Source organism: Solanum stenotomum, chromosome 11, assembly GCF_019186545.1.
Source record: "Solanum stenotomum isolate F172 chromosome 11, ASM1918654v1, whole genome shotgun sequence".
Lineage (NCBI taxonomy): Eukaryota > Viridiplantae > Streptophyta > Magnoliopsida > Solanales > Solanaceae > Solanum > Solanum stenotomum.
The window spans coordinates 2,406,733-2,419,617 of record NC_064292.1 but is presented as its reverse complement, the minus strand read 5'-3'; the positions used below and the strand labels follow the sequence as shown (position 1 = coordinate 2,419,617).

The following is a 12,885-nucleotide window of genomic DNA, read 5'->3' as shown; positions in this document are numbered from 1 at the left end:
AGTTTTCGTGCCAAGTTCAGGGGAGTTTTTATGTATTTATGATATTATTTTTGTAAGTCACATAAATTAAAATAATGAAGTACTTACTTGCATAAGATAGATTTACATCAATCAATCCAATAGTTTATACATTGGAGGTGTTTGAACTATCTTCTATCCTCTTCTCACCGCAACTTTCATCGGAGATGTCGATTTCTCCCGACCATGGAGCAACTTGGAGTCATCGAAGGTTCGATTTATTGGAAATGGTCCGAAGCTTTGTGACCTTTCCTTTTCTTTTTTTTTTTCTTTTGATTATTTGTTTCTTTTTTCTTTTTCTGATTGGGCTACTTTTGAACTTATTCTCTTGTAAATATTGAACCTCTTCTGTTTTTAATAAAAAACAATTTTGATAATAGAAGTGTATAAATTAATTTATATCATGTATTAATTAATTTGATATAAACAAACTATACAAATAACCTTCACCATTTTTGTATGTCATATAAAATGGTTCTTTTGGTCAACCCTTTAATTTTTTGTTGTTGTAGTAAAGATAACTATGATTAGGTATATTATTAGACTCTATTTGGACGGCAAAAAGATCATGAAGGATATATATTAAAGGTTCCAAGAAAGCATCAATTACACAAGATTTAATGATAAAAAAAACATATCTAATCTATTTGCTTTTTCGAGTTTTATATCTTAACTAGTAAAATTATTTCACTTCGCGCGAGAATTTAATATCACAGAATTTATAAAATAATACTTAAAACTTATGAGTCATTAAAACTAAAATACTATATTATCTTTCATACAAGATTACGTAGTAATAAACATTAATAATGTAAAGGAGGGTGATAATTATAATATCTATCATTTATCCTTCAATCAATTATCTTTAATTTGATTTTATAATTTATCTTTTTGCCCAGGAAGTGTTATTACTTGATATTTTTGGGGATTCAAATGAACATCAACCGTAATTCTTGTCTTCTTTTCCTGGTTCACTTCGCACATCAAGGTGCGATAAAGCTTTTAAGGTCTTTCTATCCTTACAATGGCATACCAAATTTGAATTTTGTCTTCAAGAGATGGTAGTATAAATCTTTAAGGAATTTTTTTTACGTACCTTCAACAATTTCAGTAGAAAAAATTTGCGTGAATACTCAATTAATGTGTGTTATTTAATTTGTACTAACAAATACTTATAGCAATAATTTTGCAGAAACATAAAGAACAAAGATTAAAACATGTATTCAAAAACATCAATTAATAACATAAACATAAATTAATAACTGTAAAAAAAAATACCAGGATCGATAACAATAGGATGAAACAGAAAGGAAAAATTTGTTCATGAATATTTAATTGTGCAGAAGAAGAAGAAGAAGTTCAAAATTTTCGTTGTTTTAATATAAGAGGAAATCCCTCTATTTATAACTAGACAACAAAGGGTAGTGTGAACAAATATTTATTGTGCCTTATCGAAAATGTCACAACTCTTCGGAAAAGTTACAACCTTTCGAAAAGGTCATAACCTTTCATAAAAGACACAACTTTTCATAAAAGTCGCAACTCTTCATAGATACAACTTTTCATATAAGTCACAATTTTTCATAAAAGTCATAATTTTTCATTAAAGTCACAACTTTTTCATGAAAGGGGAATGCTAGTTTTGAAAATAAATAGATTAAAAAGGGAATCCTTGTTTGTGATCGCGCCACATAGGCAGGCCTAGGGTTCTCTTTTATTATATATATATATATGTGATTATCATTTATTTTCTTTACCTATTTCAATTATTACTCTGTTTTATCAAAATACACCTTGATGTCTCGATATTGTAGGTAAAGATAATGACCGATTAAATTTTGTTTCTAATAATAATAATAATAATAATAATAAACAATATTACAATTCACTCATCATTTCTTTGTTTTCTTCTCTGCTCTCCTATTTATAGTCAATTTAAAAAAAAAAAAAATTAATTAGTAATTACAATAATCCAAGTTCAAAATTAAGAAATACCCAATTTCAAAAAATATCAGCCCATAAAATAAACAAATAAATACAGTAAGCAATTCTATATTTTATATTCACCATAAAATTAGTAGTAGTAGTATTTCAAATTCATATAATCTCAAAAAAATAAAAAATAAAAACAAATAAAAAATCCTTAGCAAGTATACCAATTTCTCTCCTACTTGTTTACGAAGAGCATTTTTAGTGTGAATTTGGTAATGATCGGCCAGCGATTTTTGTGTGTGTGATTCATCGGAGTTTAACGGCGATGACTGGGCAGAATATCGTGGTGGAGTCATCGGCGGTGAATGAGAGTAAGGAACTATCGAGGACGGCGACGGCGATGACGACGAAGGAGGATGAGAAACGAAGCGGAGGCGGAAATCAGCATAAGAGGATAGGAGAAGTGGCCGGAGGGACGGCGGCGGAGTGTGCGATGGTATGTTGTTGTTGTCCGTGCACAGTGCTGCACTTTCTCCTACTTGCTCTGTACAAAGTTCCGACGGGACTTTGCCGGAAAGCATGGAGGAATAAGAAGCGGAAGAAGGTTTTGAGGAAGAAAAACAACATCAATAATTCTCCTGGTGTTTACTACACCGATGATGATAAGGATTATTTCGATGGCGGCGGTAACGTAAACAGAGGATCATCGGAAACGGCCGAATTTGAAACGGAGATGTGGCACCGATTTTACGATGGCGCTGGATTTGGAAGGAGTTCATCTCAAAAGGAATTAGAAGAACAACAACAACATCAATGATTCTCCCGGTGATTACTATATCCACGTCGATAAGGATTGTTCCGATGTAACCGGCGACGGCGATAATCATGACGGAGGATTATCGGAAACGGCCGAATTCGAAAAGGAGATCTGGATTTGGCAGGAGCTCAAACGGAACAACAACAACAACAACAACAAGGATTATTCCGACGACGGAGATGATCATGACGGAGGTTCACCGGAAACGGCCTGTTATGGAAATAGCAACTAATTCAAGGACTGATGAGAAAAAAAAAAGTCAGTATCGTCAGCTGAAAATCAAATAAGGCATAATTCAACTGAAACTGAAAATCTCAGTGCAGTTATAGTTCCAATTCAAGTCATCAAGTTCAGGTACAATATTTAATTACACATTAATTCCGCAAGTGAGATCGAGAAAAATAATAAATTAGAAATTATTTTCGATAAATCCTCTCGTAAAAGGAAGAGCAAATATTATCTACGAGAAATGATTTTTTTTTGCTATTAAAGATTTATAATTATATAGTTTATATATATAATTTATACAACATTTTATATGAAATTGGGAGAGACTCTTAAAACATATGTGATCTTATTTTGTATAAATATAAGCTTTTTTTTCATTTGATTATTTCTCTCTCCGTCCTTTATTAGTTATTATATATATTTTTTAAAAGTAATTTAATTAATTTTTATTTAGTAGTTTGTGTCAAATTAAATTTGCATCGGAAAATCACAATAACAATAACAATAAAGGTACGTCAAATTGATTACAATGTGTCAGATACCATTTTACATCAGCAAAACTAAAGTTGTCCCTAAGTTATATCTACGTAATTAAGCAACGTTTTTCACGTACGATTGGATAAATAAAGATATTTTATTAATAAATTTTGCTAATGTAATTATTGTATATGAAATAGTAACTCTATTATTTATAGAAAAATAGTGGAATAAATATAAAATAAAAGTTAATATTAATTTTATTTCAAAATTATTATTTTTATCCTACTAAATACCATTCAAATTCCCACGTGTTTGAGAATATTTGATGAGACAAAAGTTATCAGAATAAAAAAAAAAGAGGACAAAAGAAAAAGTGATTCCTTAACTAAAAGAGTTACCGGAGAAAATGTCAATTCAAAATTCCTATTGACTATAGTCTATACTCACACTAGTCAAGTAGAAAATAAAGAGAAGTTTTAAAACTCTTTCTCGCTTAAAATGAATAAAAAATATATCTAGTGTTTTCGAGAAATAACACATGTGTTTGAGTAAATTTAGAGACGTATTTATGATTTCGAGATGATGAGGTGCAATATTACATTTTAGGCCAACACTGAATACCCAAAACTTTATTAAAATGCACATCAAATACAAAAATATCAACACTAAAGTATTGAAAATTTTAATTTCAGTATGATAACTGGATATATAANAAAAAAATGGAGGCAATAATTATTTTATTAAAGAAAAATATGTGTAGAAAAAGTAGAAGTAGATGAAGCCAAATGAGTAATAATAATAATTCTAATAAGGACTAATGAGTAATAATAATAATTCTAATAAGGACTAATGAGTAATAATAATAATTGCAATGTTAGTCCTTGGTGTTAGTCCTTCTATTAATGTACAATTGTTTTTGCACATTGTACAACTAATTAATGCAGTGAATAGTTAATGTACAAAATTGTATGCATGTTGTACAAGAGTATTAATGCAATGTTGGTCCTTTCCAACTCTCACTTCTAAATAAGAGTAATACTCGCACTAGTCCAGTAGAAAATAAAGAGAAGTTTTAAAATTCTTTCTTGCTTAAAATGAAAGAAAAATATATCTAGTGTTTTCGAGAAATAATACATGTGTTTGAGTAAATTTAGAGGCGTATCTATGATTTTGAGATAATGAGGTGCAATATTACATTTTAGGCCAACACTGAATACCCAAAACTTTATTAAAATGCACATCAAATACAAAAATATCAACACTTACGTATTGAAAATTTTGATTTCAGTATGCTAACTCGATATATACTCACTCTTATTTGGAATAAGACTGATCTAACTTAAAGCAAAATGAATTATGTAGATTCATGACTGATCTTAAATATGACCTTTGTGTTCAAGATTTCTGAGCTTGGAGACAACAAGCTAGCACTATAAAATTGTTGTTTGACAATTTGTGGACACAACTATAGCCCAAAAAAAGCATGAAAAAAAATGTCCCATTGCCATTTTGAATTCTCTCAAAAATACATTATATTTAAAAAATCTGACACGAGCCATCAATAATTTAAGAGTCTAAGCAATATAGATGCTAATTCAATAAAAGATGAGTGCAAAGAGAAGCACAAATATCACGAGTACTATAACATGTCTATCCAACAGGAGTAGAGTCAAGTGTGAGTAAAATATTTATTTAAATTCCGTTCAATAAAATATTACTGATATATGTTGTGCGTTTAGATGTTGAACTCGGTTGACTCTTCGTATTTTGATGGGAGTGATTATTGTAATTATTAATGGTTTCTATTTAATAAAATATCATATTTCAATCGGTTCGAAAATCAACAAGTTTTTTTCAATCATTTTTTGTTGTGTGTTTAGTAGTAGTTTTTGGTAGTTACCATCCATTTTAAAGTTTATTCCTTTAAAAAAGAAAACAATACAAATTCACTAGTTCAGGACCTTATTACGTGTTTTTACTTTAATTTTTGAAAATATCTTTTATATCATATTTACTTATATATATACTTATCAGACACACTTAGATACATGTATATCAGATATACGCGAGTCAAATTAGATGTAATTTGCCCTAAAATATCGTATATTCAAGCGTGATTCACATATACTGGGATACACCAACTCTTTCGCCTCTCACCTCTCTCACCATGTATTTGTATTTCAAAATGTATATGATATAATGAATGAACGTGTCTAGTGTGATCGCATGTATTTGAGACACTGACTCTTCCGCTCGTGACCTCTCTTGGTCTCCCCTCTCCTCTCTCCTTATGTATCTATATTTCAGAAATACATGTATCTAGTATATATCTTTGATAGATGTATCTAGAGTTGTTCATAGTTATGATTTAAAAACCAAACCGAGTTGCAACCTGAACCAAACCTATTTGAAAAAATTGAAATCTGGTTTGGTAATTGGTTTGGTTTTAAATTTTGAAAACCCGATACTATTTGATTTTGTTTCGATTTTACTAAAAAAATACACAAAAATAACACTTTGGGAGCCTAAGTAACGTTTTGTCAGTCTTACCTCTGAGCCACCTTGTTCAACAATATCACCTTCTGCGATCTAACAACCATCAACTAGATGATCTAAAGACAAAGGTAAAGTGGTAAACTATTTATAATATTGCGTGGTTTCAACTTATCACTTGTGTTGTATGATAGGTTGAATTGTCAAATACAAATATAGAACTAATAATTTTATATCGATCGTGCTTGGTTGATTTTATTAAAAAATAAAATAACTATTTCGAGAAATTAGTTAAGCTTGATTAGTTTATTTGATAAAAAAGAGTGTGTTGATTAAATTTTTTAAATAAATTGATCAAAGAATGAATCGAGCTCGATCATCTGTCGATCAATCTTAGGGCTATTTAAAATTGATAATTTGAATCGAAAAAATGTTATTGGTTTATCTAATGGGTTATTGGTTTAGTAGTTTCGGTAACAATTTTAATTTATTTTATTGTTAAATTATTGGTTCTTAACGGATTAACTAATAATCCCATAATAAATTAAATAATTATATTTATACCATTTGATATATATTTCTTGACTTAGAGTTTAGTTTCATACTTTTATATTTGACTATCTCATACTCTCTATTATTCTACAATGTCTTACTGTTTGCTTTTGAGCAAAATAATGTAGGGTTGATTTGGTTTTGTCACCTTGTTTCTTATTTCTAAGTAATTTTCAATGATTTTTTTTGTGTCAAATCTTAATAGTTAAATCGATAACAATCAATATAACCGGTAAATAAATATCTTAATAATTTTATAACGATTTAGCATATCTACAACTCGATAACCAATAAATCAAATTTTAATCGATTTTTATCACGTGTTTAGTGGTTTTTGATAGTTACAATGTTTTAAAGTCTATTATTCTTCTTTAAATAAAAAAAAGTTGGTAACTAGGGAAAAAAGTCTGAAAAATACTTCAACTTTAGTAAAAATTGCTGTTACGATATCAAACTTTGGAAATGACATTTTACCCTTGTACTATTTAATAATGTATTTTAACCTTTAAAATACACTATTAAATAGTGCTGGGATAAAAGGTCTTCCATAAAGTTTGATATCGTAACAGCAATTTCGATCGAAGTTAAAGTATTTTTGAGACATTTTTCCCTATTTTATTCTAGTTTGTCTTTGAAAGTTGAAACCCTAATTTTCCTCCATTTTTACCATAGCCGTCGTATCCACAAACCCTTTAAAATTATAGAGATTTTCAACTTCTTCCCTCGATTTACAAATACATTTTTGCAATTAGTCATGTTTGTTGGAGCTACACAGGATAATCATAGCAATATTATCTCTAACCCCATAACCATTCTTTTTCGACTTTCTCCAATCCTTCATAGAAAAGAACCTGACAGAAATCCAATCCCTTTTTCTTCAAATTGTTGCTTTTTCCCAACTGGGTTTGTCTCGGTGAGTTCAATTCTTGCTTAATTCGTTTAAATTTCAATTATTGCGACGGTGGGTTGCTATTACAATCAACCCAATTGAAATTTTAATCCCGTTTCTTCAAAGTTTTGATTTTTTCCCAACTGGGTTTCTCTCGTGTGTGAAAAAAGTCAGGAACTTTAGCTTATTTAAACTGAAATAGTATTTCTGAAAAAGGGTCGGTGCACAGTTATTTATATTTGGGTGCATAGTTTTTTTTGGTTTCTTGGAAATTTTGTAAGTAGGTTATTGAGAAGTTTGTTTAATTACTTTGCCGTGTAAGGGGAAGAGTGGTGTGATCGGTAGAAGTATTTTTATTAGTTGAAGAGATTAAAAAAAATGGGGGATTCTGATGGTGAGAAGATTCGGAACATATGTATTCTTGCTCATGTGGATCATGGGAAGACGACATTGGCTGACCATCTGATTGCTTCATCTGGTGGTGGTGTACTCCATCCGAAGCAAGCGGGTAAGCTTAGGTTTATGGATTATTTAGATGAGGAGCAGAGGAGGGCGATAACTATGAAGAGTTCTTCTATAGGTCTTAAATATAAGGAACATTCGATTAATCTTATAGATTCTCCTGGTCATATGGACTTCTGTAGTGAAGTTTCAACTGCAGCCCGTTTGAGTGATGGTGCATTGGTATTAGTGGATGCTGTGGAGGGTGTTCACATTCAGACTCATGCAGTTTTGCGTCAGGCGTGGATTGAGAAGCTTACCCCGTGTCTGGTTTTGAATAAGATTGATAGGTTGATTGTTGAATTGAGATTGACTCCGCTGGAGGCGTATACTCGCTTGCAGAGGATTGTTCATGAGGTTAATAGTATAGTGAGTGCCTATAAGTCTGAAAAGTATTTGTCAGATGTTGATTCTCTGCTCTCTGCCCCGTCTGGACTAGTGGAAGATGAAAATCCAGATCTAGAATTCTTAGAGGAGGACGAAGAGGATACCTTCCAACCCCAGAAGGGGAATGTCGCGTTTGTATGTGCATTAGATGGATGGGGCTTCAGTATTAGTGATTTTGCTGAGTTTTATGCTTCGAAACTTGGTGCAAGTTCGGCTGCCTTGCAGAAGGCATTATGGGGACCTCGGTATTTTAACGCCAAGACTAAGATGATTGTAGGTAAGAAGGGAATTAGTAGTGGAAGTAAGGCTAGGCCCATGTTTGTGCAATTTGTTCTTGAGCCACTTTGGCAGGTTTATCAAGCTGCTGTGGAAGCTGATGGTGACAAGGGGATGCTTGAGAAAGTTATAAAGTCTTTCAATTTGGCTATACCTCCCCGCGAACTTCAAAACAAGGATCCTAAATCTGTGCTTCAATCTATTATGAGTCGTTGGCTTCCATTGTCCGATACCATATTGTCTATGGCTGTCAAACACATGCCTGATCCTATATCTGCTCAGTCTTTCCGTATATCTCGGCTGCTTCCAAAGAGAGCACTCTTAGATATGGGTGCGAACCCTGATGTGCTTTCTGAAGCCGAACTTGTCAGGAAATCTGTGGAGTCCTGTGATTCTAGCCCTGATGCACCTTGTGTTGTTTTTGTTTCTAAGATGTTTGCTATTCCATCAAAAATGCTTCCGCGTGGAGAGATTATGGATGACAGCGGAAATGGTGACTCTGATGAATGTTTCCTTGCATTTGCCAGGATCTTTAGTGGGGTTCTTCATGCAGGACAGAAAATTTTCGTGCTTACAGCATTGTATGATCCACTAAAGGAAGAATCAATGCAGAAGCATGTGCAAGAAGCCGAGTTGCAGTCTTTGTATTTGATGATGGGTCAAGGGTTGAAACCTGTGGCATCAGCAAAGGCTGGTAATGTCATAGCTATCCGAGGGCTTGCCCAGCATATATTGAAGAGTGCGACTCTTTCATCTACGTTAAATTGTTGGCCTTTATCAAGTATGACTTTCCAAGTTTCACCCATGCTTAAAGTTGCAATTGAACCTTCTGATCCTGCTGACATGGGTGCACTTATTAAAGGTTTGAGGCTGCTAAACAGAGCGGACCCTTTTGTTGAGGTTTCTATTTCTGCTAGGGGCGAACATGTTCTTGCTGCAGCAGGTGAAGTGCACCTGGAGAGATGCATTAAAGATTTAAAGGAGAGATTTGCAAAGATAAACTTGTTAGTCTCTGCGCCCCTTGTATCTTTCAAAGAGACCATCGAAGGAGATACTGCTAATCCCTTAGAAAATTTGAAGCTATTGAGCCGCAGCTCTGATTATTTGGAGAAAGAAACTCCAAATGGAAGATGTGTTGTTCGAGTGCGTGTTATGAAGCTTCCAACTGCATTGACGAAGCTGCTTGATGAAAGTTTTGAGTTGCTTGAAGACATCATTGGAGGAAAATCTCTACAGGCTTGTAGAAGCTCGGAAACTCTCAGAGGTAACATTGTAGAAGATGAGAATCCAATTGAAGCATTCAAGAAACGCCTAATAGATGCTGTGGAGAGCGACTTTTCTACTGGATTTGCTGATACAGAAAAGGATAGGATTGATAAATGTAAGAAAACATGGCAAAAATTCTTGAAGAGGATCTGGGCTTTAGGGCCTAGACAGGTCGGTCCCAACATCCTCCTCACTCCAGATGTGAAAGGAAAGAGCGACGATGTTTCTGTTCTTATAAAGGGTCCCCCCTATGTATCGAAAAAATTGGGCTTTACGGATGACAATGATGATAGCAGTGCATCACCAGAATCATCAACCTGTGTGGATCCGACCCTTCTACGAGAAGCTGAGAATCTTGAAAGCAGTATATTATCTGGATTCCAGTTAGCTACAGCATCTGGCCCTTTGTGTGATGAGCCAATGTGGGGTTTGGCATTTGTTATCGAAGCTTCCATATCTCCATTAGCTACGCAACCAAATGATAGTGACACACCTATTCCACAGCCAGAACAGTACGGGCTCTTCCCTGGACAGGTGATGACTGTTGTTAAGGATGCCTGCAGGGCTGCTGTTCTCCAGAGAAAACCTCGACTTGTTGAAGCCATGTACTTTTGTGAGCTGAACACCCCACATGACCAGTTGGGCAACACTTATACAGTTCTTAATCGTAGGCGTGCCCATGTGGTAAACGAAGAAATGCAGGAAGGTTCTTCCTTGTTCACTGTACACGCTTATGTGCCAGTTGCAGAAAGCTTTGGATTCTCCGATGAGTTGAGGAGAAAGACTTCTGGAGCTGCAAGTGCACTACTCGTTCTCAGCCACTGGGAAGCCCTTCCAGAGGATCCTTTCTTTGTACCTAGGACCGAGGAGGAGAAAGAAGAATTCGGGGATGGTGCCAGTGTGCCACAGAGTATAGCAAGAAAACTCATGGATTCTGTGAGACGAAAGAAAGGCCTTCCAGTAGAGGAAAAAGTAGTACAATTCGCGACAAAGCAGAGGACGTTGGCTCGCAAGGTGTAGTAAGTTTAATGCATGTTTGGTTTGTGTAACAGTTATCTCAATCTACATTAGCTTTATACTGTTATTCATTAGATGGAAAGTTTTGTTAGCATATACTGTAATGATACTAAAGAGTTTTTGCAAAGAAGTTGTTTTTGACTTCTTTAATGGATGCAATTTGACAGATATAGAAGTTTCTCGTAAGTACTCTTTCATTTTTAATTAGAAGTTTTGGATCGGGTTCTAGTCTTGGAAATTGAGCACTTTAGTTTTCGAATAAGACTTTCTGACGTGAATTTGAATTAATCAATGTTGAATATCGAGTGGAGAAAAGAAAACAAGTCATAAAATGATTTCAAACATATCATAAATCCACAATTAAATTCCATTTGCCCACTGAAATTAAAGGATTTATGATGTTTGGAATTATGTCAATTTTTTCATGATAAAAGAGAGGAAGAAGTATACACTTAATTAATTCCTTTTGCCCACTGGAATTTATGGGTTGGGACATTGTATTATTGTCAATAGGGAAATTTCATGTGATAATAACATCAACCTTACTAAAGCAGGGGGATTTAGAGGGGTAAGGTTGTTCACTCGAATTTACTCGGTAAAAAAATTATATTGTATATATGATATTTTTTAATGTATATAGGGAAAAATGACAAATATACCCCCGAACTATCGTAAATGGTATGCAGATACTTCGTCATATTTTTGGGACATTGGTACCCCTGTTGTCCAAAAATTAGAGCATATATACTCTTTATCCTAACGGACATACACGTGTCATAATCTTATTCGCTGACCCGATATTTATTAAATATCAGATCGACGGATAAGATTGCGCCACGTGTCTTTATTTAGTCTTCCGTTAGAGTGAAGGGCATATATGTTCTAGTTTTTAGACGACAGGGGCATCAATGTTCCAATAGTATGACGAAGGGTATCTGCATACCATTTACGATAGTTCGGGGATATATTTGTCCTTTTCCCCATGTATATATATATATATAGATTTTGAATTTCCTAAACACAATATTGGAGGTTGATTCAGAGATTTAGAAATTCAAAATTTACCTTGAGATTTTAAGTTCAAAATCCTAGACACTACATGCACCCCTTGGTAAAAAATTTAAATCCGTCTATGACTAATTCTTTATTAGATATTTCGATTTTGAATTCTGTAAAATCTTAATTAATTCGATATTGAAACTGGTACCAGGCATCAAATATGACAAGACCAAATAGTGCTATTCTAATCACATGAGTGCCCTAATCATAGGAGTTTAAGTACAAAAAAACAGTTTTTTTGTTAATCAATGATTAACATGATATACACGTTATGCCCTAATGGTAAACAACAAATTAATTTAATTTAATTAAACATCAAACTGTCCATGAACCTTACATGAAGCTACCCCATCATGTATATATTAATTACCTATTAAAAAATATATCATCTATGATTAATTAATTAAATTAGACTATAATAAGTTAGGTAATTACTTAGAAAAGACAATTTTCTAGAATGCAAAATATTAATTAAACTCGTTTTATCCAAGTTGGAGATATATTTATGAGATAATTAATTAAGTGCCGCTTGATTAATATATTGAAATTATGTATAATAGGTGCATATTAATTCTTTGACCAAATACTTAATTGTTGAGTGATTTTGTTGTCATTATTTTAATATTTACAATAACATTGGAGCTTAAAATATGGAGTAAAATATTATCATATTTGGGTTATTCACACGTTTGTTACATAGAAAATATGTTATAGGTCAAAATTCTCCCATCTTACTTAACCCCTAAATTAAACCAAAAATAAAATATGCAATGGAACAATTTAAGTTTCTTAGAAGAAGAAGAAAAAAAAACACCTATGTTCAAATCATGCCTATTTCAATTTTCTTATTATTTAAAAAGTAACGAGAAATACCATAAATAGATTCATAAATGTCATTTCACGTTAATTGTCTTCTTCCCACCCTCCAATACTTTTACCTTCGCTTAGAAACAGATTCAAACTTAAAGTT

General features: G+C 33.0%; 2 protein-coding genes across 2 annotated transcripts; both read left to right on the top strand.

Annotated features, from left to right (window-relative positions):
- Positions 1-2,128: 2,128 nt before the first annotated feature.
- On the top strand, positions 2,129-3,318 carry LOC125844659 (uncharacterized). The gene has a single exon (XM_049523974.1). The coding sequence runs from the start codon at positions 2,276-2,278 to the stop codon at positions 2,765-2,767; it is 492 nt and encodes a 163-aa protein (XP_049379931.1). The 5' UTR covers positions 2,129-2,275; the 3' UTR covers positions 2,768-3,318.
- Positions 3,319-7,174: 3,856 nt separating this feature from the next.
- Positions 7,175-11,031, top strand: LOC125844082 (uncharacterized). The gene has a single exon (XM_049523322.1). The coding sequence runs from the start codon at positions 7,788-7,790 to the stop codon at positions 10,857-10,859; it is 3,072 nt and encodes a 1,023-aa protein (XP_049379279.1). The 5' UTR covers positions 7,175-7,787; the 3' UTR covers positions 10,860-11,031.
- Positions 11,032-12,885: the final 1,854 nt, after the last annotated feature.

Coding starts and splice junctions, on each gene's coding strand:
- LOC125844659 (XM_049523974.1), top strand. CDS start 2,276: ATGACTGGGCAGAATATCGTGGTGGAGTCATCGGCGGTGAATGAGAGT.
- LOC125844082 (XM_049523322.1), top strand. CDS start 7,788: ATGGGGGATTCTGATGGTGAGAAGATTCGGAACATATGTATTCTTGCT.